At 41.9% G+C, this 26,604-nt stretch overlaps 2 protein-coding genes across 6 annotated transcripts in view; one reads left to right on the forward strand and one right to left on the reverse strand.

The window, feature by feature from the left end:
- SLC24A1 (solute carrier family 24 member 1) overlaps positions 1-10,501 on the reverse strand; it is a 38,828-nt gene extending 28,327 nt beyond the window's left edge. The window contains exons 1-3 of the mRNA XM_059912986.1: positions 10,238-10,501; positions 5,352-5,453; positions 2,012-2,149 (exon numbers count right to left, since the gene is read on the reverse strand). The gene's annotated coding sequence lies outside the window, so the exon portion shown is untranslated. The remainder of the gene's footprint in view (positions 1-2,011; positions 2,150-5,351; positions 5,454-10,237) is intronic.
- Positions 10,502-11,525: 1,024 nt separating this feature from the next.
- INTS14 (integrator complex subunit 14) overlaps positions 11,526-26,604 on the forward strand; it is a 34,146-nt gene continuing 19,067 nt past the window's right edge. For 2 of the 5 annotated variants that reach the window (XM_059912988.1, XM_059912992.1), the window contains exons 1-6: positions 11,530-11,872; positions 16,079-16,362; positions 17,647-17,754; positions 20,950-21,105; positions 22,320-22,438; positions 22,880-23,022. In XM_059912988.1, coding sequence (XP_059768971.1) covers positions 16,141-16,362; positions 17,647-17,754; positions 20,950-21,105; positions 22,320-22,438; positions 22,880-23,022 — 748 coding nt within the window. In that variant the 5' untranslated portion in view covers positions 11,530-11,872; positions 16,079-16,140. Of the gene's footprint in view, positions 11,873-15,037; positions 15,067-16,078; positions 16,363-17,646; positions 17,755-20,949; positions 21,106-22,319; positions 22,439-22,879; positions 23,023-26,604 lie in introns of all 5 variants that reach the window. The other 3 variants (XM_059912989.1, XM_059912990.1, XM_059912991.1) reach the window with 3 other exon arrangements.

Raw genomic sequence — 26,604 nt, forward strand, 5'->3', positions numbered from 1 at the left:
AACACCTGTCCTACCTATTTGAAGGGTGGATGTGACAATCAAAGTTAAAAATAAGGGAATATCTACTCAATTTTGCTGTAGAACCTAAAACTGCTCTAAGAAATAAAATCTATTTTTAAAAATGAGGGAATGTGGGAGAAATACTTTACAAACTTTAAAGCATTTCACACATGAAAAAATATTTTATTAGGCCTAAGGGAAATTCTTGAGGGACAGGGCACTGACAGATCTCCCCAGTGCAGGCTGGGACATACTGTCAACTGAAACAAAATGCACAACCTAAAAGTAAATAAAATCAAATGTTTTATTTGGGGCATTACTGAAGACTTAGGCCTGGAATACAACCTCTCAGATAGCTCTGAGGGACTGTTCCAAAGAGGTAATAAGGGAGCAGCCAGGATATACAGGAATTTTTGCCCAAAAACCCCAGGTAGTCAAACATCAAAAGATTACAGCTAGTTAAAGAAAAACCAGACATCTCAAGTTGAGTTAACTGATTTTCTATACCTGGGACGATGCAAGAGTCTGGGCTTAATGAAATTATTCCTTTGATATGCACCTTACCTATGGGGGTGGGGGCAGCTGCAGTGCCTGATGGCTTGATGGCCACAGCATCCTTTGCTTACTGATATGGCAGGTGACATTATTTGTCCACAGCACCTCCTCTTGGTCATAAATTCGACCAACATTTGGGAGGCATTTTATGACCAATTTTGTCCCATGGCACTAAGAAGTGGTTCCTGGATCAGGCAAAGATTCTGTTGATAGGCCACTCAATGTGCTACTTTTTGGATCAGGCCCTATTGATAATCTAAAATTCTCTGGAATATGCTGGCGGTCCAGTGGTTAGGATTCGGTGCTTTCACTGCCGGGGCCCGGGTTCGATCCCTGGTCGGGGAACTACAATCCCACAAACCGCATGGCACAGTCTGAAAAAAAAAAAAAAAAAAAAAAAAATTTATCTGGATCTCCTGTCTTACTAGTCTATTATGATCCAGGAAATATTTTCCCTTGCTGCTTCTTCCCATACCTAGAGTTGCACTATTACGATTATTCTACATAAAGTTTTACAATTTAAAAGATCCATTGTCTGGCCACTGACGAGTAGTATTTTAATAGTGACTCAAACCAGTAAGATGCAAGGGGCATCCCCATAAGAGAGTGCAAAAGATGTAGCCTCCACAAAATCTAGAAAGTTTACTCCCAAAAACAGTCTAAGAAAGTAAAGGGCCTTCATTGTACAGGTGGATGCAATGAAGGTTAAAATGACAAAGGCCCCTTCTTGGCTGGGACCCCTTATGACAAATTTCTCTGAGAGCTGGCACAGCCAGACCAAAAACAACAATAAAAAACTGCTCAGAATCCCAGTCTATTCGACTGGCTGTCAAATGAACACCATTATGTGTACCGCCCAGATGGCAGAGACCAAGCTCTCAAAACACACACACACACACACACACCCCTCTAAGAATATCAGGTAGAACCTTCACATCTCAAAGACACAAGGAGAGAACTGCAAGTTCTCCCTAGAAGAGCTTTTGTTTCTTTAAGTTCAGAATTCTGAAAAAACGTTTTATCAAGCTGGCTTTCTCTAACTTAACTGCTTACACAATAAAAAGCCCCATACTGGCCATTTTCAGGGAGAGATTTTCTTTAATTCCCAATTAAGTAAGTACTTGTAGCTAAGTTTGTATATACATAAACCTGGCTGGGGTATTAGTTGGAGGCTGGCTTTCTGATGCCCCGCATTTAGGAAAGATGTTAGGCCACTCTCTTACCTAATCACCCAGTTTAGACAGCTCAGTGTCTCTCAACTGAGCAACCTAGTGTTTTTCAACCAGGCTCCCCTAGTATCTTTCAGCTGGGAGGTACTTTTTCCCAATGTCTTTCAACCAGGTCCCCCCCCCCCATATCTTTCAACTGGGTAGCCAGGTACCTATTGTACACTGCCAATTAAAACTCAGGAACATCAACCAATAATCGGGAGATCTGAGAACCAGGAGAGACTCACCCAAATTCATCTGGACTCTCCAAGGAGGCGAATGGGCACAAGAGGCCTCTGCTGGTACCAAGGCTCTGGTTCCTCCTAGAGTTCAGGCGAAGGAGGGAAGTCTGCTCTGGGTCCCTTTATGGTCACCCAAACTGTCAACTGAAAAAAAAAAAGCACAACCTAAAACTTGAGAATTATGTTTTATTTGGGGAATTACTAAGGACTTAAGCCCAGGATACAGCCTCTCAGATAGTTCTGAGGGACTACTCTGAAGAGGTAAGGGAGGAGCCAGGATACACAGGAGTTTTTGCAGAAAACCCAGGTAGCTGAACATCAAAAGATTACTGCTAGTTAAAGGAAAACTAGACATCTCAAGTTAATGAGTTTAGTGTTCTTCTATGTATGGGAAGATGCAAGCATCTGGGCTTAATGAAATTATTCCTTTGATATGCACCTTAAGTATCTAGGGCCAGTAGCCTGTTTATCTCCATCCTGGGTTCCCCTCCGGCTGCACCACTGGGAGGGAGTGGGGGGCAGCTGCAGTGGCTGATGGCTTGATGGTCACATCATCCTTTGTTTACTGATATGGCAGGCAACATCCTTTGTCCACAATCCCAAGATACCTGAGGAATTGTGCGTCTAGCTCATGGCCGGAGCTGACTGACATGGGAGTGGAGCAAGGCAATGGGGGCGGGGGGTGTCTCATGAGCCTACCCACTCACCTGAAACCATTTCAATCATTCAGCTAACTCTGCCTGATACTTACTGATTGCTCCTCTTTCCCCTCTCTGTTTCCCCCAAGGTACGGGGATAGCATGCTGCTTTGATTACTTCCATCTGAAATAGCAGGTAATCCCTCACAGCTTCATCCGTGCCCTATTTCACCCTGAGTGAAGGTACCCAGATCCCTCTGCTGAAGCACACAGCGGTGCTCACTCTCTGTGGAAGAGCTGTCTTCATCTCTGGGTGTCCAGGGGTCACTCTGGGTGTTGGAAGCCTGGGTAGAGGGGCTGACCTCCGCTAGTTACCACATCGTTGCCTCCTAAGAGTGCTGCAGGCAAAACCAGATCTAGTTACACCAAGTGTCTAACACAGTCACAGTCTGGTTCAGAAAGATGGAAAAAGGAACCCAATTCATGAGGTGAAATTATGAGTGATCTTTTTTTTCTAGAATAATTCCTCTATTTTTACAACGTTATTTGTGCAATATAGAAAATTCAGGAGAGGGCTTCCCTGGCAGTCCAGTGGTTAAGACTCCCCACTTCCACCGCAAGGGGTGTGGGTTTGATCCCTGGTCGGGGAACTAAGATCCTGCAGGCCGCCATGCGGCATGGCCAAAAACAAAGAAAAAAAAAGAAAAGAAAAGAAAATTCAGGAGAGGAAACAAATACTCAGAAAAGGATTCCTTTCTCTCATACACTCATAACTGTTACCAAGGAGTTCTTTCTAGCGTCTAACCTAATTCCCAACTGTTGGGGGCAAACCTGGTTCCTTCTGTCTTGTTCTCATGGGGTTGTGGCACACTTTGAAATTCAACAGGCTATAGAAAAGTTTGCTGCTCAACCAAGAGTGGAAGCACTGTCTGTACCAGTGGTGTGAGTTTAGGCAAGAATTTAACTTCTCAATGACTGTAAAATGAGGGTGATAATGACACTACTTGCTTGGTAGGCTTATTGTAAGAATTAAGTAATATGTTAATATGTAAAACACATTAACAGTGGCTGGTACTGTTGTTGTTATTCTGCTTTTGGAGATCATAGTCAGACTGTGTTGAGGGGAAGCAGATCTCCATGCATTCCACTGTGACAACGCTTTACTGTGTAATGACCTGATTAATGTTCGCATTAATCTCTTACTAGCAGGTGACCTCCTCTCTTAATCACGGCTGAAACCCCAGAGTCCAGAACGGTGTCTGGCACTCAATAAATATATTTGTTGGGGCTTCCCTGGTGGCGCAGTGGTTAAGAATCCGCCTGCCAATGCAGGGGACACGGGTTCGAGCCCTGGTCTGGGAAGATCCCACATGCTGCGGAGCAACTGAACCTGTGTGCCAAAACTACTGAGCCTGCACTCTAGAGCCCGCGAGCCACAACTACTGAGCCCGTGTGCTGCAACTACTGAAGCCCACGTGCCTAGAGCCCATGCTCCGCAACGAGAAGCCACCGCAATGAGAAGCCCGTGCACCACAACAAAGAGTAGCCCCCGCTCGCCATAACTAGAGAAAGCCCCGCACACAGCAAGAAAGACCCAATGCAGCCATAAATAAATAAATAAATAACTCTGTGCCTCTGTTTAAAAATTAATTAATTAATTAATATATTTGTTGATGGACTGAAGATGCACATCCCAGTGAGGAGATGCTCAGAGATGGAGCACCTGAGCTACACATGTGTGGGGTGGGGAGATGCCCACTCACAAAGGCTCACGGCCTTTCAGAGCTCAAACTGCTGGAGAAAGACCAGCACCACCAAGGAGGGGAAGCTGATCTGCTTTTTCTACAAAGTTGTCTTATTTTATCCTCTCCCTGGAACAGTGTGGCAGGACAGGTGAGGTAAATCTAGCTCTGACCCTCACAATAATATCGGGGGCTGAGGAAGGCGGGGCTTTGGGGCTGGGCAGGACGGCAGGTAGGCCTTTCCTCTCCCACCCTCTGCAGCTCAAGGCCTTTCCCATGGTTCTATTAGAACAGGAGGGAGAAGGAATTAGGCTTTGCACCTGACACTGAGGGTTTGTGGCTGAGGCTGGTTTATTTCTGGGCCTACCTCAGGAGTTGATATCAACCCTACAGTTGCACGTTGGAATTAGACAAGATTTGGCAGGGGGTACAAAATCCAATGCCTTCAGGGCCTGGGTGGGTAAAATTAAGCTAAATCAGCTCTATTCAAAGTCAGCAGAGAGTAATGAGGGCTGTGTCTGGACAGAGAATGAATGACCCATCAATAAGCATTCCAATGTAAAACAGTTTAAAAATATTAAAGGCAAACAAAATGGGGCTGCGGCTGAATTTGACCTACTAGTACTTTGCAACCTCTAATAAAGTAACAAGTCTGACCAGGAGCAAGTCTCCAAAGGTCTCTCATTCTCAGGTTCCTCATTTATAAAACCAAGAAAGACGAACTTCCTCATGGGGTTGCTCTAAGAGGTACAGTGAGAACTTGTGGGGAAGCACTTGGATCTGTCAGATACTGAACTGTGTCACAGTTCAAGACCTTCTGTTTATATTGTTTTAATTGTTTATATTATATCATTTATAGGATTTCTTTTAAACGACTGTGCAGTTGTCACTGGTGGAAATGAACAAAATAAGCCCCCAAACATCCCACGACATTTCATCTCTCCAAGCCAGTGGCTGGAGCCATACCTGAAGCAGGGAGTTGCAGGGGATGACACTTCAGGTTGGTAAGCAGTTCAGAGACAGGGTTTTGGCTTCACAGTCAGGTACCCATCCCGAGGGGCCTGGGGTCTAGAGGAGAGATCAGACAGGCTCTATCAGAGGGCTTCCGTGTGGCCATGCAGGAATCCACACAGTACCAGTACAACTAACAACTCCTCTCTAAGTGAGTGTGAAACAGCCCACTGAGTAAAACTCACCCTGTCAAATCTGACTTTACAAAGGAATGTCAACTGAAGCAACAGTGAGGGGTATTTTTGGCTTATCAATTGAAAAAGACTAAAAAATTTAATATCCAGTGCTGGTGAAGACACTGGGGATAGAGGGTAAATCTGGTACAGCAGCACAAGTGATGCTGTTAAACTGTAAGTGAGATCATGGCTCTCTATACTCCAAACTTTCCAGCGGCTTCCCACCTCAGAGGAAGAGCTCCAATGATGGTCTGCCAGCATTGCCTGTAAGGCAAAAACTGAAATCTATCTAAACATTGATGGAAAACTGGTTACATAAATGATATCACATCTTTCCAATAGTCAATTACATAGCAATTAAAAGGAATGAATATACACACCCACACGCGCATAGGTAGAAACAACTTTGCAAAGACTATGTAAGAATAGCTGTACTTTTGTCACCAGTAGATATACAATGAATAAAACCAACCAAACAAAAAAGACCTGGTACTTCATCTCTCAAACCCAGCAGCTGGAACCATACTTGAGGCAAGGAGATATATATGGTTACTTCTAGGAAAAAACCACTAATTTCTCACTTCATGTACTTTGAAACTGTTTGAATTTTTCCCATATAAATGAATTACTTTTATAACTTTTTTAAAACTAGTTTTGTTTTGCTTTATCTGCTTTTTCATTGAAATATACTACCAAAGTTTTAAGAGGGTGAGGAGTGAGCCTGGCAAGACAAATGCAGGCCCAGATCATGAGAGGCCTTTAAAAATTTAGAGTTTATGGACTTCCCTGGTGGCGCAGTGGTTAAGAATCCGCCTGCCAATGCAGGGGACATGGGTTCGATCCTTGGCCCGGGAAGATCCCACATGCTGCGGGGCAACTAAGCCCACGTGCCACAACTACTGAAGCCTGCACATCTAGAGCCCGTGCTCCGCAACAAGAGAAGCCACTGCAGTGAGAAGCCCGCGCACTGCAATGAAGAGTAGCCCCTGCTCTCTGCAACTAGAGAAAGTCCATGAGCAGCAACAAAGACCCAACACAGCCATAAATAAATAAATAAATAAATTTATTTAAAAAAAAAAAAATTTAGAGTTTATAACATTTTTCAAAGGACAGGGGGTCCTAAATAAAAAAGTTCAGTTCTACTTTCTTAGACAAATGTAGTACCCACCAAATTTTCTGTTTTCTCCCTTTGACCCTTCTTCTAATAACCTCTCTTCCTTCCCTCCTATCTTCTTTCCACAAATGCATATCGAGTGTCACGTGCCAGACCCTGAGGATCCAGTGGTGGATAAGATTCACCCCTATTTACAGAGCAGAGATGAAGTTAATTGAAACTGGAATTGTACAAAATCGTTTTTTGTTCAATGAGTCTTTCTATTATTTTAGACTGGGGAAGCTCTGTGGTTTTCTCAAATGCTGTGGAAAAGACTGAAGGAGGATTGATAGGGAGGTCAGAGTTTCTTCATCAAATATGTTGCAAATGAAGAAAGACATGGAGGAATAAACCTATAGATTAAGAGACTTCAGAGATATATCAAGAGATTGCAATGATATTTATGAGACAACTGGATATTTGAAAGCTGACTGGGTATTTGATGATATTCGGGATTTATTGTTAATTATTTTAAATGTGACAATGGTAGTTTAATTGTTGTGGGTTTAAGTCTCTCTCTGTCAAGAGAATGAGAAGATAAGTCAGACTGGGAGAAAATATTTGCAAAATACATGTCTGATAAGGGACTGTTATCCAAAATATACAAACAACACTTAAAACTCAACAAGGGGGACTTCCCTGGTGGTCCAGTGGTTAAGAATCCGCCTTCCACTGCAGGGGGCGTGGGTTCTATCCCTGGTCAGGGAACTAAGATCCCACATGCAGCCAAAAAATCAATCAATCAATTAATCAATCAATAAAAGATGTTTAAAAAAAAAAAACAACTCAACAAGAAGAAAACAAACAACCTGATTAAAAAATGGGCAAAAGACCTGAACAGACACTTTACCAAAGAAGATATACAGATGGCATGTAAGCATATGAAAAGATGTTCAACATCATGTATCACTAGGGAACTGCAAATTAAAACAACAATGAGATACCACTATACAGCTATTACAATAGTGAAAATCCAGAACACTGACAACATCAAATGCTGGTGAGAATGTAGAGCATTAGGAACTCTAATTCACTGCTGCGGGGAATATATAATGGTACAACCACTTTGAAAGACAGTTTGGCAGTTTCCTACAAAACTAAACATATGCTTACCATACAAGCCAGCAATCTCTCTCCATGGTATTTATTCAGTTGAGTTGAAAAACCTATGCCCATACAAAGCCATGCACAAGGATGTTTATAGCAGCCTTACTGTTAACTGCCAAAACTTGGAAGCAACCAAGATATTCTTCAGCAAACTGTGGTACTTCCAAATAGTGGAATATTATACAGCACTAAAAAGAAATGAGCTATCAAGCCATGAACAGACGTAAAGGAAACCTAAATGCATATTACTAAGCAAAAGAAGCCAATCTGAAAAGACTACTTACTATATGATTCTAACTATATGACATTCTGGAAAGGGCAAACCATGAAGACAGTAAAAGATCAGTGGTTCCTGGGAGTCACGGGAGAGGGAGGGATAAAAAGAGCACAAAGGATTTTTAGAGCAGTGAAAACTACTCTGTATGATACTACAATGGTAGATACATGTCATTATACATTCGTCAAAACCCATAGAATGTACAACACCAAGAGTGAACCCTATAATAAACTATGGACTTTGGGTGATAATGATGTGTCAATGTAGGTTCATAGAGTTTAACAAATGTATCACTCTGGTGCTGAGATGTTGATAGTGGAGGAGGCTGTGTGTGTGCAGACAGAGTATTTGGGAACTCTCTGTACTTTCCACTCCACTTTGCTATGAACCTAAAAGTGCTCTAAAAATTAAGTTTATTAATTTAAAAAATCCTTCTCTTTTAGAGGTACATAATGAAATACTTATGGACAAGATGTTATGCTATCTGTGATCTGTATCAAAACAATATGTTGGGGAGAAGTGGGTAGGGGTATAAATGGAACAAGACTGAGAATTGAGTTGAGAGTAGAAATAGGGTGAAGAGTACATGGGGATTTATTATGCTTTACCCTATCTTTTTTTTTTTTTTTTTTTAATTTATTTTTATGACTGTGTTGAGTCTTCGTTTCTGTGCGAGGGCTTTCTGTAGTTGCGGCAAGTGGGGACCACTCTTCATCGCGGTGCGCAGGCCTCTCACCATCGCAGCCTCTCTTGTTGCGGAGCACAGGCTCCAGACGCACAGGCTCAGTAATTGTGGCTCACGGGCCCAGTTGCTCCGCGGCATGTGGGATCCTCCCGGACCAGGGCTCGAACCCGTGTCCCCTGCATTGGCAGGCAGACTCTCAACCACTGCGCCACCAGGGAAGCCCCTATTCCCCTATCTTTGTCTATGTTTGAAAATCTTCAATAATAAAAATTTTTAAGAAGACAAAAGGGTCATATCTACAATTTCTTTGGACTTCCACTTTGGTGAAAATAGAGGAATGGGGTAGGATGATGAGGGAAAGCAGATAGCCTGGAGCTTGGAAGTATGATTTGGAAGTGGACATGGTCCAGACTAGAGGAGGCAGGAAGGAAGACATAGGGCAAAGGACAGCACAGGAGATGGAAAGGGAGGGAAGAACAGAAAAGGAATGTGGGCTCACCGCCTTCCCCTAACCTCTCTTTTTCCCTTTTCCTCACTCACTCACTCCTTACCCTTCCTCTCTGTAGGTGAGGAAGGAAATCACCTTGGGGACTTAATGAAGATTCCAGGCACCAACCCATGAAATTCCAATTCAGTCAGCATGGCCTGGGAATCTACATTTTCAACACGTGCTGTTGGAGAATTGGATGGGTATATGAACCTCCCTTGAACCCCAGTACCTGGCTTCTGTGAGCAGCTTGCTATTTCTGTCACTAACCTTTACTCTGCCAGACTGGAGACCAAATCACTCTGCCTTTCAAAGCCTCTGTGACAGCTGTCTACTGTTTCAAAGCAGGAAAAAATAAAGGGGATGATAGATTATGCAAAGGAAGTTGTTTACCGATTTCCTTTAATGTATGTGTGGAAACATGCAAATGCTAAGGGTCTCTTGAGTAGGAAAACGCAATTTATTAGCCAGCTATGGCTTGAAAGACCTCTCCTTTAAGACCTTCTAACTCTTTGTGCTAATGTTCTCTGATTTTATATTCACTGAACAACCTTTTGATTTTTAATGGGATTCTACTAAGAATTAAAAAACAAAAACAAAAGCACCTACCAGTTGCCCTAAGTGATGTGATCCTCTTGGTAGTCCTCCCTTTTATCATCAGTTTTAATCGATTGCCTTTTGCTTCCCTGGTCTCCTGAAAGCCTGTATTCAGAAGAACTAGAAGATGTGATCACCCATCAGCAAACTAATAAACTTAATCTTTAGGACTGGGTAAGGTAATGAATCAGTCCATGGACCTGAGCTGGAACTACCAGAACAGTGACCACAGGGCTAAGTCATCAGCACAATAGGGGTAGCTCGAAAACTCCCTTGCCCACACGTTCTTGGCCACATTCCTCCCACTAGGGAAAGAATTAGAAACTACAACGAAGTAATCAGGATGCAGCCTTACTTACCTAGATTCCAGTGCCTGCTCAAGCATAACAGGGTCTTGAGATGGTGAAACCAGCCAAGTTGGGGAGAGACGTTCTGAAGCAAATAGGGCAGTCTGCCTGCCCCTGGGCCCTGATGCTGACAGGGACATTCCCATGGAGTGATGCGCCTTCCTCTGCCACCTCTGATATAAGGAGGGGACAGGAAAGAACTACAAGCAACTGGAGCCCCCACTCTCACACAGAACAAGCTGTGAAAAGTCAGACAAACTCAGTTGTTCGGATCAAAGCATCCTCCCTCCTTGACCCACCTCCTACCTCGCCCCCTCCCACCAACCAAAAGAAAAAGAGGCAAAGGCCTAAAGCCTTCTAGAGGCCTTTCTGTTCCCACTTGTAACCTATGTGGTACAGCATTGTTTTTTGAACCATAACTACCCAGGGGCCTGCTGGCATCCATTCAGGCCTACCTCTAGCTGGCATTTGCTAGCTAAGAGATTAGAAAGAAAGTCACTCCTTGTCCCCTCAAGGACCTCGCTGAGGCACAGGCTGCTATGGGGACACCAAGTGGCGAAAGGTGAGGTACGCGAGGGCCCATGATGACTCACAGGAAAGCCTAAGTGCAAATCCCTCAGCAGCGCACCTTGGCCAAGGCAGGGGAACTGACTGAACCCTCCCTCTACTTCCCTCAAAGGGGTCGGGGATAAAGTGAGCATCCGGGCTGAGGAGACCAAGAGGGAAAGTCTTGACGTGGAAACTGGCTCACGTCAGCTACGAAAAATACACAGCGTGCTCAGTATGAGCACTCCTCAGGCAGGAATTACAATTTAAAAAGAGTAGGAAGAGGATTCTGTCAACTAGCTCAGAGGATATGAGTGAGGGGTCTGAAGAGGGACGGGGAAGAGGGGCAAATATCAGTGAGGGTCAGGCTGGTGCACCAACGAGCCCAGGTGAGTGAGGAGACAGAGTGTGAATTGGTCACGGGGTTACCCAGCAGGTGAGGCCCACGGGCCAACGAGAGGCAGGTGGGCAGGAGGCCAGAAACAGATACGGAAGAGCCCGAGAACGGGGAGGGAGCGAAGAGGCGAACACAGTCCGGGCCCGGCGCAGTTGGGGACTATGTGGGGAGTGGGGTCGTGGCGGCGGTCGCGCACAAAACGCTGTGAAGAGAAGCACTGAGGCAGACGCAACCGGCAGCTTCTCCGCTGAGTCAACGCCCCACCCACGACGTCCTTAAAGCCCCGCCCCAAGCGCCTCGCGCACCCACGGCGCCGAGTTCCGTTTCGTCGCGCGGCCGTATACTTCCGGCTGCGGCGCGCAGGCGGAAAGGTTTTGGTGACGGACTGTGCCGGTGAAGGGCGTGGGGTGAGTGGAGGAGGCTGGAGACCGTAGGCTGTCTTGGATTGCTTGTTGGAGCTGCAGGAGAAGGGGTCGGTGGCGGGGAACAACGCGGGGCCGACGCCCGGCCTTTCTGCCGCCGAGGTGGCCGCCCCGCGCCGTCTTTGCGGCGCCAGTTCCGGGGCACTGCCTTCGGCCTCCCTTCGCTCTGCCGCGCCAGAGCTCCGCACAAGCACCACGATGTCGGCCCCCTGCCCAGGCCCCCTTCGCCTCCTCTTCCCATAAGAGACTTCCAGATCTCAAAGATTTTTGACTGATTTTAAGGTAAAAATACATCCCCAGGCAGATGCGATCCAAATGCAGGAGTTCTGTATTTACAGGTTGGCACTTTAGAGGTGAAGTTGTAACTGAGAACGGTGGAGGGGACTCATCCGGGCAAGAGATGTGAGGCCAACAGACAAACTTAAGAGTAGGTTAGCGGATTCCTAGAAATTCGAGTGGAATCACGCTTTAAGAGCGATACTCCTCAGAATCAGTTCTTTATGAACGAGCTAATTGTCTCCTGGGAAGAATTATAAAGAATTATAAATGTGTAGCTGATGGAGATGACCAAATCAAGGGGCTAAGGGCTATTCTCAGGAGTAGACTGTTCTTGAGAAAAGAAGCCCACTAGTTGTCTTAAGCATTGTATGTAAACTGTACTTAGGAGAAAGCTATGGGGGTGGGGTGGAGGACCTTAGGGTAAGAATCAACCCAAGAGAGAAGTAACATGGTGTTTTCACAAAATTGCTGGACTGTGTGGGCAGGGATTTTTTTTTTTTTTAATCAGGCCTAGGCTACTTGAGTGAACCATCCTTCAAGAACATCCATCCATCTTTTACTTCTGTGCTGACGACCTGAGTTCTAAATTGGTTTCCCATGACTTTGCCATTGTTAGGGGTGTGTGTTTGGGGGTGGACACAAATGCATCAGTCAGAAGAAAGAGCCAGCTCCATAAGTGTCTTCCCAGAATGCAAGCCTGCCAGCTATGGTCACCCATTCCAGTGTTACAGCAGATTTCATGAGCTGGAAATGCTTTCTTATATATGATCTAAATCTGTGTATCCTGATTCTCATTCTCCTAAGAGATGAGGCCAGTACTCTGCATCCCCAGCTTTCAGTAACGTGAAGACCTCTGTGCCTGAATGGGAATACCATAGGAGCTGGATAAACTCTATATGTGGGCAGAGGCGTAGGAGTTCCTGATATCTCTGCTTGAACGAGGAGAGGAGGAAGTGTGTTTCTGGTGTCCAGAGTTAAAATTTGTAATGTGTTTTGCCAAAAAATTAATGTTACGTCTGGTGCTGAGAGGTAGTTTACTAGTCATTATCAAGTATTTGTCAAGTACATACTGTGTGCCCGCTGCTGTGATAGGTTCTGAGGAGACATTGGTGGGCCAAATCTCACGCTGTCCCTGCTCTTGTTGAGCTTATGGTCTAATGTAGTGTAGTTGAACCAGTATTGCACAGGACCTCATTTCTTGAACAACACAGCTGAGACCCAGAAAGGGTCTGGAAAGACTGAGTAGATGAAATAGCACCAAGTTGATAACGCCTAAGCTCATGCACTTGACAGCAGAAGAAACACAGGCTCTCAGAGCCTGTTAACTTTGACTTCGGACACAGTTTTAGCAAGCTGGATTACCTGGCTTTCCAGCTCATAGTAACCGAGAAGCAGCAAATCGGAAAGAGGGAGGATGATTACAGAGAAAAGTGGAATGCAAAATGATGGTCCAAAAATTAGTTATAAAGAGGAGGCACCAAAACAGAACACAACAGCCTGGATCCCTTGAGTACAAGGCAGTGTTTCTGGGTATGTTCTATATAATACTTGTTCCATGGCACCAACTAATGATCAGAGAAGGGTTAAATGGGAAACACAGAGTTAACAAATTAAACTGGATTCTTTGCTGTAGAGCTTCTCAGTGTCTTTAATAAGACCTGAACTCATCTTTCTTGGAGCATCCCTCCAGGACAGTGTTCTGCAGCACACACTTGGGAGAATGCTGGTATAAATTAAAACATGAGGGCAGCAGCGTGCTGGGCAGTATTGGTGTTCAGAGTTGTGATGCTAAGTCAGAGTGAATTATGTTTAACATGCTGTGCTTAATGAGGTGCAGAATAAGGATGCACATTTTAGTTTTTTTTTTAAAATAAATTTATTTTATTTATTTTTGGCTGCGTTGAGTCTTCGTTGCTGCGCGCGGGCTTTTCTCTGGTTGCGGAGAGTGGGGCCACTGGTTGCGGTGTGCAGGCTTCTCATTCTGGTGGCTTCTCGTTGCGGAGCACGGGCTCTAGGTGCGCGGGCTTCAGTAGTTGTGGCACACGGGCTCAGTAGCTGTGGCTCGCGAGCTCTAGAGTGCAGGCTCAGTAGTTGTGGTGCGTGGGCTTAGTTGCTCCGCGGCATGTGGGATCTTCCCAGACCAGGACTCGAACCCATGTCCCCTACATTGGCAGGCGGATTCTTAACCACTGCGCCACCAGGGAATCCCACATTTTAGTTTTTTCTATCAAAATGGTTAAAGATTTTGGAAAGGAGTCTGGAAGGGTAATTTATATATCTCCTTTAGTCTTTATCGATGTTGGATACATGAAGCATTTGTATTTGAAAGGCCATTATGTGGTAAAAAGGCTTTTCCTACTTGACATGAGTCCCTGATCCCCATTTATAACATTGTTTCCATGAGGCAATATGCTCAGAGTTCCCAACAGCCTACTTACAAATGGAATTTTAGAATAGCACACGTTTGCAGTTGGACACTGTACTAAAACAAGCCCTCTGGCCACTGTTAAGTGTTTTGAAGTAAGTTCCAAAAAAGAAATTAGTGAACATTAAATTTCTAACTTGTTTATGTCCATCCTGAGTGTTCTCTAATTGTATATATGCAAAATTGTATATATGCAATATATGCAGTATGATTTTTATGAAGTTGTAATCAGTGTATACATACAGGCCTGTGACCTGCTTTTCTCAGTTACTAATATCTATATAAATATTTCTGATATCTGTTTATGTATCATTTATTTATAGCTATATGATATTTCATTGTGTGAGTAGACTATAGTTTGCTTAATAATAGAGTAGCAGCAGCAAGAGCAGATCTGTATATCTGAGAACTTTTTTCTTTATTTTTGAGCACAGACATGTCTTCTTCATGCTAATTCTCAATCCATAATTTTAAAAAGCTCTTTGTTTTCTCCATTTCTTCTACATTTTGACTTTTATACAGTTTCATGAGATAATGCCAGCTGTCATACATATTCTTTTTTTTAAATTTTTTTTAACATCTTTATTGGAGTATAATTGCTTTACAATGGTGTGTTAGTTTCTGATTTATAACAAAGTGAATCAGTTATACCTATACTTATGTTCCCATATCTCTTCCCTCTTGCATCTCCCTCCCTCCCACCTGTCATACATATTCTTTAATTTTGTTCTTTTCCTTCATAGTTAAAGAGCTGTTGCCTCGTTTATCTGCAGTGAGTACTACTGAGGCTAGCAGTTTGTTGTTTTTGTCATGCTTAATGATTTCCAGCTTTGTCTAATTTGGACTATGACTTTACTAGGCTTTTCTTTTTTTTTAATTTATTTATTTTATTATTTTATTTTATTTTATTTATGTATTGTTTTTGGCTGTGTTGGGTCTTTGTTGCTGCCCGCGGGCTTTTCTCTCATTTCGGTGAGTGGGGGCTACTCTTAGCTGCAGTGCGCGGGCTTCTCATTGCGGTGGCTTCTCGTTGCGGAGCACGGGCTCTAGGCGCATGGGCTTCAGTAGTTGTGGCACCTGGGCTCAGAATCTGTGGCTCGTGGGCTCTAGAGCGCAGGCTCAGTAGTTGTGGCGCATGGACTTAGTTGCTCCGTGGCATCTGGGATCTTCCCGGACCAGGGCTCGAACCTGTGTCCCCTGCATTGGCAGGCAGATTCTTAACCACTGCGCCACCAGGGAAGCCCAACTTTTTGTTTTTATATTTTGCGTTCATTTTAATTTTTTTAAAAAGGACATCAAGCAACAAGATAATTCAGCAAACACTTGCCCAAATACTGCTGTATTGAGTAAGATAGTGAAGGTGCCCAAAAAGAATGGTTGATTGTCAAAAAGCACCACCATAAGACAACTAGAAATGTTCTTTAGTAAATTAAGTGTCGGAGAGGTGATGTAGGAGTGTTTGTTATATTAAGTTGTGTAAGATTTGAAAGTATTCAACTCAAGGGCTCCCTGAATTTAATATTTTGTTTTATTTTGTTTTTACTAGAAACATTTAAGATGGTCCTTGATTTATGGCCATTTAGTGGGTGATTCTAGGAGTGGTCCTCACAGTGAACTAAACTGCTTGCTTCCTTCCCACTGAATTCCCTGCAGATTTGTCCTCACCTCAACTTAAATGGGGTTTGCCTTCACTTATTTCTGGAAAGTTAGGTTAAAATTATGATTAAAAAAATACTTTTTTCTCTCCATGACATGCAAGACCTAATCATATTTATTTTCTACAGCATTTCTCTATCTATAGCTATCTGTTTACATTCTGACTGGGAACATTGGGATCACTTTCATCATGCCTACAGTGGTGGTAATGGACGTATCCCTTTCCATGACCCGACCTGTGTCTATCGAGGGGTCCGAGGAATATCAGCGCAAGCACCTGGCAGCCCATGGTTTGACAATGCTGTTTGAACACATGGCCACAAATTACAAGCTTGAGTTTACAGCTCTGGTGGTTTTTTCATCACTCTGGGAATTGATGGTTCCCTTCACAAGAGATTATAACACCCTACAGGTACAAAAAGGAATGAGTTATTATATGTACAGGGCCCAAATTTATAGGAAGGAAAACAGTATTATCATATTGCACTGAATATTTAGAACTGGAATTATTTAAAGATAAGTCTATGGGTATAATATCTGAGTATAACTGTAAAACAAGGATTCATAACCAGTAGGCCTTCTGCCTGTGGTAGAGCAATGAGTTAGAGCTGTGAGTTGTTGCTGTAGCCTCCTCTCTTGGTTTTCTGGAATTCTCTGTGGGAGGGGGGCATCTCAGGATGTAGTGCCCTGTCCCCTAAAGTTCAGGATCTTTAGGTTCAACACTTTACTCTTTTCTACTTTTCTATAAAACTTGAGATGAAAAACAGTCCTTCCAGGGACTTCCCTGGTGGCTCAGTGATTAAGAATCCGCCTGCCAACGCAAGGGACACGGGTTTGAGCCCTGGTCCAAGAAGATCCCACATACCGCGGAGCAACTAAGCCCGTGCGCCACAGCTACTGAGCCCACGCACCTAGAGCCTGTGCTATGCAACAAGAGAAGCCACCGCAAGGAGAAGCCCACGCGCCACAACGAAGAGTAGCCACCACTTGCTGCAACTAGAGAAAGCCCGTGCACAGCAACGAAGACCCAACGCAGCCAAAAATAAATAAATAAAAATTTTTTTAAATAAAGAAAATAAAAATAAGTTAATTATCTATACCTTATAGCAGGGGTCCCCAACCCATCCCCCAGCCACACAGCAGAGGGTGAGCAGTGGGCAGCCAGCAAAGCTTCATCTGCCGCCCCCCATCGCTCACATCACCGCCTTAACCATCCCCTGCCCCGCCCCCACCCCACCCCCCCCTTCCCATCTGTGGAAAAATTGTCTTCCACGAAACTGGTCCCTGGTGCCAAAAAGGTTGGGGACCGCTGCGTTATAGGATGTTTTCATGATTAAATGCATGTAAAATGCCTAGAATGATGATAGTATTCAGTAAATTTCGTCATTATTTTTGTGATGTCTTTAAACGTTTTTCATTTTAATTATTTCTTAAAAGGTCCACTTAATAAAATACGAACTTGGTGGACAATTCACTCTCACCTGATGAGAGAACAGAATAAAGGGAAGCTCTTTTAATCATCCTTTACAGTTGAGGAAATCTGTTTTACCATTTTTCTTTAAGAACGTATGCTTTGGGCTCTCAGAAACACAATGTCCCCTGTGTAACATTCATGCTTTGAACAGTTTATGTTTTTTTCTGGTAACAAATTAAAACAGTAAAGAATAATGAGCAATTTTATCTTTCATTCAATCAGGAAGCACTAAGTAATATGGATGATTATGATAAAACCTGCTTGGAGTCTGCATTAGTTGGTGTTTGCAATATCGTTCAGCAAGAATGGGGTGGTGCAATTCCTTGTCAGGTAATGATCAATTCTTTTTCTTTGCCCTAAGTTAGAAACATTAACCACTGAGGTGCTTCAGTTTTGTTCAGGTTCTGACACAGCATACATTGTAATTTCTACAAACTATGTTACACACTTTTGGTATCTTTTTAAAAGAAGGCACTAAATCAACACTAATATACTCAGAAAGCAGCACAAAGAAAGCAGCCTTAAGGAAAGCATCCTCCTAGTAAATTGACTTACTGCAAACTAGCATTGTTTGTATAAAACACAAAGGGCTCACAGTGGAATTTTAGAACACCCCCCTGGAAGGGGCGATTATAATTTTGAGTGATATAATTGTAAACATCAGTACAATATAGTCTATCTTCATTATTCCAGTGTAGCATTTATTCAGCAAACTTTTAACCTTCTCAACTATGTGGGTTGTCTAAAAAGTGAGGTGTATGTCATAAAATCTGTTGCCCTTTCCTTAAGAGTCCATAATAGGTCCACATATAGCATCCAATCAGAGCAGAGTTGTAGCAATTGGAAGTTTGCTATAAACAGGTGCTTTGAGAAGTGGTAGCATATTTTAAAGGAGAAAACAGAACAGTTGCTAAAAGGAAAATCATAATAGTCTGCAACAGGAATCAGCAAACTTTTTCCGTATTTTAGGCTTTGCAGGTGTCTGTGGCAACTCCTCAACTCTGTTGTCATAGCACGAAAGCAGTCATAGATAATAAGTAAATAAATGGGCATGGCTCTGTTCCAGTAAAACTTTATTTACAGAAACAGGCAGTGGGCCATAGTATATGATTTTTTATTATAGGGTCAAACACGGGACTCCTCATTAGTGTCAGCAGCATCACCGATATTTGTTTTTTAAATAAATATAAGATTGTGGCTGCCTTGGGGTGAGGAAAGGTTAGGGGCTGACCCAAGTAAAACATGAGGGAATATGAGAAGTGATGGAACTGGTCTGTATCTTGATAGTAGAAGTGGTTACATTACTGAATGCATTTGTCGGAACTCATAGAACTAACTATATACTAAAAAGGGTGAATTTTCTTGCATATGAATTATATCTCAATAAACCCAGCTCTTTTTTTTTTTTTAAGCTTTTTTGTTTTTTCTTACTCAGGCAGTTGAGTTGTTTTATACAGTATGAACTCATGGGTTAGTGAAGACCCTGAGCTACTACTAAAAGGTTAAAAACCAGATCACTTTAGTGGACACTTGCTAAAAAAGCCAGTAAATACCTTTTGATCAATTTCCTTTCAGAAATAAAAACCTTTGGCACCTTGCTTCATAAACACTATTTATTTGGTAAAACCATGCATACAGACTGTCTAATTTCCTAGCAATATAATGAATAAGTGAAGTTTTGTTGTCAGTATCTTCTGAACTGGAAGCTAGCAGGTAGCACAGTTTCATTTGCTACTTCTTCAGTGGTTTTAGAGAAGAAACTCAGAAAACACGTAAGAGCCAGACCTTATGCACCATGCAGACTTCTGCCTTTTAATATTTTTTTCTTCCTTTGCAAAAAGGAGGAATCTGAATTTGAGATATACTGTACCCTGAGGGGAAGGAGCTGGGCCTGGATCCACTTAGACTTGCTTGGTGAGTTTTGGGGTGAACCAGGTCCAAAACACGGTGGACGTTATTAGTGATTGTTTTTATAATCAGTTACTATCAAACAGATTTGTTTTAATGTGGAATATTTTTAACCAAATTTTTAAAGAGCTGGACTATGTTTTCATTATCTGAGTAAAGTCTGTCTCATTTTGACATTACAAGAAATACTTCATTATCACACAGCATCTGAAAAAGCTAGTGGCAGAAGTAAATCATTATGTAGCAATTGTTGGTACCTAGAAGAGGGATTTGCCTTGACTGTCTTCCTAAAAGATGACATCTCTCCAAGGGACCTCTATTAAGCATTCTTGGGCTTTAGAAGTAAGTGCCAGTCTTGGCACTTCACATGGTGCAACCACCTAATACCGCCTTACTGGTCTGTTATTGTCAAGTTACTAGGCTAGGCTAGGGAGAACAAAAACAATCCTCCCCTGGATTGCTTGGGATGTCCACCCAGGACTTCCCAAGGATTGCTTTAAACAGTGAGGAAAAGGAAAATGATTTGTAACTAATTCTATTGTTGGTATGTTTTGAAGGCTTTTAAAAATTATAGGTTGATTAAGAATGCATTTTAAAGGTCTTGTCCATGTCTGGTTAAATGGCTTTTATAAATACATATTTAATGCAGTTGTCATTTTAGTTGACCAGGGGTAGGTAAAGTTTGTCATCTTTGAAAATAAAGTGTCAAGGTTCAGTCTTCAGACTTCTGTGCTGGTACTTCCTAGGGACACACGTAAAATAGGTCCTTATGCCATTTTTTTTCTTTTTTTCTTTTTTTTTTTTTCCCCGCTGCTTCAGGTCTTAGTTGCAGCATGCGGGATCTTTTTGTTGCAGCACGCGGGCCTCTCTCTAGTTGTGGCGTGCTAGTTTTCTCTCTCTCTTTGTGGTGCGCAGGCCTCAGGGCACGTGAGCTTAGTTGCCCCAGGGCATGTGGGATCTTAGTTCCCCAACCAGGGATCAAACCCGTGTCCCCTGCATTGGAAGGCAGATTCTTTACCGCTAGACCACCAGGGAAGTACCCCTTATGCCATTTTTGACACCATTGTCTTAGGTGCCAACTCCTTCTCTAAGAGATAGGGGTCTAGTTTTAATACAATTAAGTAAGAATTGGTTATGAATGGTTTTGTCTTTTTTTTAAGTGTTGATAGGTAGGTGCTTTTTTTAAAGGTTTAATAAGATAAAATACAGTAAAATGCATAGATCTTAAGTATACAGTTTACTGAGTTTTCACAAATGTATATACCTATGTAACCACTCCTCTAGTTAAGATATAGAACATTTCCATTACCCTACAGAGTTTTCTCATGCCCCTTTCTACTCAGTATCACCCCACAACCACTATTTGATTTATCTTTGTTTTGTTTTATGTGGTCTGAACTTAACATATATGTGTAAAATCGTATCAATATAATATGTCTGTCATCTTTCACTTGACAAATGTTGTTGAGATTTATTCACATCTTTGCTTGTATTCCTGCAGAGGTACATTTTTCAGTGTAAATGCAATTAGGGAGAAATGAAAACATTGCCAAATGAGACTGCTTTAAATAAATATGTTATTTCATGTACAAAACTCCTCTCACTTTTTGCTAACAGGTTGTCCTGGTGACAGATGGCTGTCTTGGCATTGGTAGAGGGTCACTGCGGCACTCCCTAGCTACTCACAGCCAACGCAGTGAGAGCAACAGGTTCCCACTACCTTTTCCTTTCCCATCTAAGTTATACATCATGTGCATGGCAAATCTGGAGGAGGTAATGCTTTTTACTAAGTTCTTTTTAGTTTGATTAGATCCATTTTAGGACTCAAAAATGGAATATATTTTTTAGTATATTCCATTAATATTACATTACATATACAGGCATGTCTCGGAGATATTGCAGGTTCCATTCCAGACCACCACAATAAAGCGGGGATCACAATAAAGCAAGTCACATTAATTTCTTGTTTTCCCAGTGCATATAAAAGTTTTGTTTGTACTATACTGTTGTCTGTTAAGAGTGCAATAGCATTGTCTAAAAAAAACAATGTACATACCTTATTTTAAAAATAGTTTATTGCCAAAGAATGCTAACCATCATCTGAGCCTTCAACAAATTGTAATCTTTTTGCTGGCGGAGGGTTTGAAATATTGCGAGAATTACCAAAATGTGACACACAGACAAAGTGAGTAAATCCTGTTGGAAAAATTGTGCCAATAAAATTGCTTGACACAGGTTTGCCACAGACCTTTAATTTGTTTTAAAAAAAGGCAATATCTGTGAAACTCAATAAATGAGGCATGCCTGTACTATAACATTGAACTCCATTGTTTCAACTGAGACTAATTACTGATTATATTTCAAAAGACTCTATGTCTCAAATGCTCTCTGAAAGTAGAGTGTTGCCACATCTCAGGAAACATAGCTGGAGTTGTTATCCATCCTACTTCCCACAAAGATTCTTCAGATGCTACAGAGTCAGAATGTTCTTTTTGGTGTTAGATGTTTCCTTCACTTAGGAATTCTTATGTCCATCACACCAGAAATGTTGACAGAAGTGTGCTTTGATTTTTTGTTGTTGTTGTTAAGTAACATTACTCTGATGTATGTTTTATTAAACTCTATCTCCTGGTTTTCCCATTTATTTTGGAAAGTTATTTAACTTTTCTTCACCTCAGTTTTTCTATCTTTAAAATGTAGATAATGATGGTTCTTACCAAAAGATGTTAGAAACACTTGGAAGGGAAGGTGCTATGTGAATACCAACTGTGGTCACCTCTGAATCTTTGCAAAACTACTTGGAGTGAAATAGCTCTACTGGTATAATTTTATATAACATTCCTCTTTGGTAACCTTGAGTCAAAATTGTTAGTTATTTTCCTTCTCACATTGTTAAAAAAAATCATCTTCATTTTGTGACCTTAGTGTACTGATAACAATCTGGCATTTTATGCCACTTTAAAAGAGTCATCTGTTTTGCTTTGTAGCTTCAGAGCACTGATTCCTTGGATTGCCTTGAACGTCTTATAGATTTAAACAACGGTGAAGGGCAGATTTTTACTATTGATGGCCCCCTGTGCTTGAAAAATGTACAGTCTATGTTTGGGTGAGTATATACTTTGAGCTTTTTTGCCTTCTTACAATCCAGCATTATAATTTGATGTCAGACAATAATATCTATTTTACTGTTTCTAATTGTGTCATTTCATTTTCCCCAAGTTGCACATTTTTCAGATAAAGTGATAGGCAGTAGTGATTTTTAAGTGTTGACTCCCTTTTAAATTAAGCATGACTAAATCTATAATGTCTATAGGTATTGACTTCCTTACGATGACAGCAATTTCAAAGATTAACTTGCTTTTGGGCTTTTCAGAACTGAAATTTCCTCACCAAAAATATCAGATTTTGTTCTCTTTCACAAATGGTCAGATCATAGCTTTGGAATCAACTTGAAGGGAAAACAAACTTGACATCTTAAAAAGATTACTTGAAAAAAATTATACGTATCATATTACTCTTTCTGTAACAAATAATCATCATATTCTAGAAAACTGATAGATCTGGCATATACACCTTTCCATGCCGTTCTCAAGTGTGGCCACCTAACTGCTGATGTGCAAGTCTTCCCCAGGCCAGAACCTTTTGTTGTAGACGAGGAAATCGATCCTATCCCTAAAGTCATTAACACAGGTAACTTTTTTTTATACTTCCTTCTTAGTTATTCTGTTATCCCTACTTTCTTCTAACTTCGGACTTTTACTCTCCTCTCTCCAGGAGGGTTGAAAAGAAATGTCAGTATACTTTGGATGGGAGGATGCATTGCCTAAGGGGTGGCAGATTAGTGGTCTTCCATGGTGAGGTCCTGAGTTAATCTCTATTCCTAGATGATTATAACCACAAATTACTAGAGTTGGAAACCAGGGCCAGATTCACTAGCGTTGAAATCCTTGAGGTAGTTTTTAATAGAGATAGTAAGACTTTAGCATCATCATTAAGGTCATATATGAAGATCTAGCTTTTACACGTGGCTGTGTGACTCTTCCTCTGTGACCCTGGACAAGTCACTTCCTCTAGTTCTTATTGGCTAGGTGAGTGGAATCTCTAGGAGAAATGATGGTCTCTCAGGTCTCGGCTCTGATATACTGTACCCCTCTAATCCTGCAGCTTGTATTATGACTAAAAGAAAGCAGTGTGTTATGGCTTCTACCATGTTGCCAGTGCTATGCTTAGGTTAAATTGGCAAAGCCAAGAATCAAAAGTAACAAGGGGTAGTAGAGAAGAGAGTTGTCTCATATTGGCAGGTGGACTCCTTGAGTGGTGGGTATATGTTGAACCATCACTGTTTGAGTCACCATTGCACCCTCAGTGCCTGGCGTAGTGTCTGATGCTTAGTAGATGTTCACTAGGTAATTGTTCAATCAACAAATGATTAAAATTGGACTTCCCTGGTGGCGCAGTGGTTAAGAATCCGCCTGCCAGTGCAGGGGACACAGGTTTGAGCCCTGGTCTGGGAAGATCCCACATGCTGCGGAGCAACCAAGCCCGTGCGCCACAACTACTGCCTGCGCTCTGGAGCCCGTGAGCCACAACTACTGAGCCCGCGTGCCACAACTACTGAAGCCCGCACGTCTAGAGCCCATGCTCCGCAACGAGAAGCCATCGCAGTGAGAAGCCCGCTCACCGCAACTAGAGAAAGCCCGCGCGCAGCAGCAAAGACCCAACGCAGCCAAAAATTAATTAATTAATTAATTAATAATAAAAGGTATAATGAAAATTTGAAAAAATGATTAAAATTAAGTACAGCTGGAAATTCGTTTCATTCTTGGGTGTGTAGATTTTAAGGAGTTTTCGAGTGAAGGGCTGTGCACAGGCTTTTTTGTTTTCTGTGCCTTTATTTTCTGCTCCTGGCTGTCTGGAAGTAGGTCATCCATCTCTTTCATTGTGACTAGACAGCAGTGTGCCAAATGTTTTGTTGCCTTCAAACCAGTTAGATTCCACTTACTTCCCTCCCACCCTTTTTGGATGAGTAACTTCGAATAGATCTTTTCTTCCCAGAGGTACATTACTTTCTATGTACTAGATTTCACAAATGCAGTGTTTAGGTGGGGAATTCAAATATGATAACTAGGAAGGTTATTGAAAGTTCTCTGAATGACTCTAATACTTTGCATTTTAAGTAACTAAGAAAATAAGGATAATTGTCTTTTATTTAATGGACTAACTTATAAAAACTTCTAGTCCAAGATTTTTGTTATAGGTTATATTTAAACCACTAAAACGTAGGCCTTTTTCTACTCAGGTGAAAAATATATAACTGCTTATGCTGATTCATTCATTACTCAGCCAAAGAAGGTAATGATAGCAAAACTCCAGAGAAGCAGATTTCCTGATGTATAAGAAGTGTGGTATACTCACCATGATCCTGATTTTTTAAAACATTGTTTTGAGAATACGAGTGTGTATATGCCTAGAAGAAAGACTAAAAAGCAATTCAGTAAAATATTAATAGCGGTTTCCTTTGATGAGGAATGATGAGTGACTTTATTTTTCTTCTTTACAGTTTTTAGTGTTTTCTAAGTTTTTATACTACTTATACAATCAGAAAAAACTTCCAGAAAGTACTTTGGGTTACAACTTTTTTTTTTTTAACTTATTTTAGATTTTCAACAAATACTTTTGGTCTTTAATACAGCTTCTATAAAGCAAAGAAACCATTGTCATATGTAGACCGCTACCTTGGTTTTGTAGAGTATGTATTTCTTTCTCAGGGAAACAGTTTTAATGCAAAAGCCTTACCCTCCAAGTGTAGCTGCTTGCAGTTGTTGTGGAAGTATTTGACTACAACGCCCCCTGGTGACCTGAACATCCTGACTATTCAGAGAGACTTAACCATTAAGCTTTTGCCTTGGCTGGGGACCTAACCTCATAAAAATAGTCTAGCTGATTTGTCGTATAACTTAAGTCCCTTAAATAAAAGACCGTTGTCCTTATTTTCTTAGTTACTTAAAATGCAAAGTATTAGAGTCATTCAGAGAAACTTCTAATAACCTTCCTAGTCATCATATTTGAATTCCCGATCTAAACCTTGTGTTTATGAAATCTAGTACATAGAAAATAATGTACTTTCCCATAACACGAATTAATTCTTTGTTTTTAATTAATTTTTATTGGAGTATAGTTGCTTTACAATGTTGTGTTAGTTTCTGCTGTACAGCAAAGTGAATCAGTTATACATATACATATATCCACTCTTTTTTAGATTTCCTTCCCATTTAGGTCACCACAGAGCATTGAGTAGAGTTCCCTGTGCTATACAGTAGGTTCTCATTAGTTAACTATTTTATATACAGTAGTGTATATATGTGAATCCCAATCTCCCAATTTATCCCATTCCCCCTACCCCCCTTGATAACCATAAGTTTGTTTTCTACATCTGTGTCTCTGTTTCTGCTTTGCAGGTAAGTTCATCTGTACCATTTTTCTTTTCTTTTTTTTTTCTTTTTTTGGCTACATTGGGTCTTCGTTGCTGGGCATGTGCTTTCTCTACTTGCAGCGAGCGGGGGCTACTCTTCGTTGCGGTGCGTGGGCTTCTCATTGCAGTGGCTTCTCTTATTTCAGAGCACAGGCTCTAGGCATGGGGGCTTCAGTAGTTGCGGTGCATGGGCTTAGTTGCTCCGGGGCGTGTGGGATCTTCCCAGACCAGGGATCAAACCCATGTCCCCTGCATTGACAGGTGGATTCTTAACCACTGTACCACCAGGGAAGTACTGTACCATTTTTCTAGATTCCACATATGAGCGATATTTTACGATATTTGTCTTTCTCTTTCTGACTTACTTTACTCTGTATGACAATCTCTAGGTCCATCCATGTCACTGCAAATGGCATTATTTCGTTCCTTTTATGGCTGAGTAATATTCCACTGTATATATGTGCCACATCTTCTTTATCCATTCCTCTGTAGATGGACATTTAGGTAGCTTCCATGTCCTGGCTATTGTAAATAGTGCTGCAGTGAACATCGGGGTGCATGCATCCTTGTGAATTACAGGTTTCTCCGGATATATGCCCAGGAGTGGGATTGCTGGGTCATATGGTAGCTCAGTTTTTAGGTTTTTTTTGGTTTTTTTTTTTTTTTTTTTTTTTTATTTATGGCTGTGTTGGGTCTTCGTTTCTGAGCGAGGGCTTTCTCCAGTTGCGGCAAGCGGGGGCCACTCTTCATCGCGGTGCGCGGGCCTCTCACTATCGCGGCCTCTCCCGTTGCGGAGCACA

Source organism: Balaenoptera ricei, chromosome 2 (assembly GCF_028023285.1).
Source record: "Balaenoptera ricei isolate mBalRic1 chromosome 2, mBalRic1.hap2, whole genome shotgun sequence".
Classification (NCBI taxonomy): domain Eukaryota; kingdom Metazoa; phylum Chordata; class Mammalia; order Artiodactyla; family Balaenopteridae; genus Balaenoptera; species Balaenoptera ricei.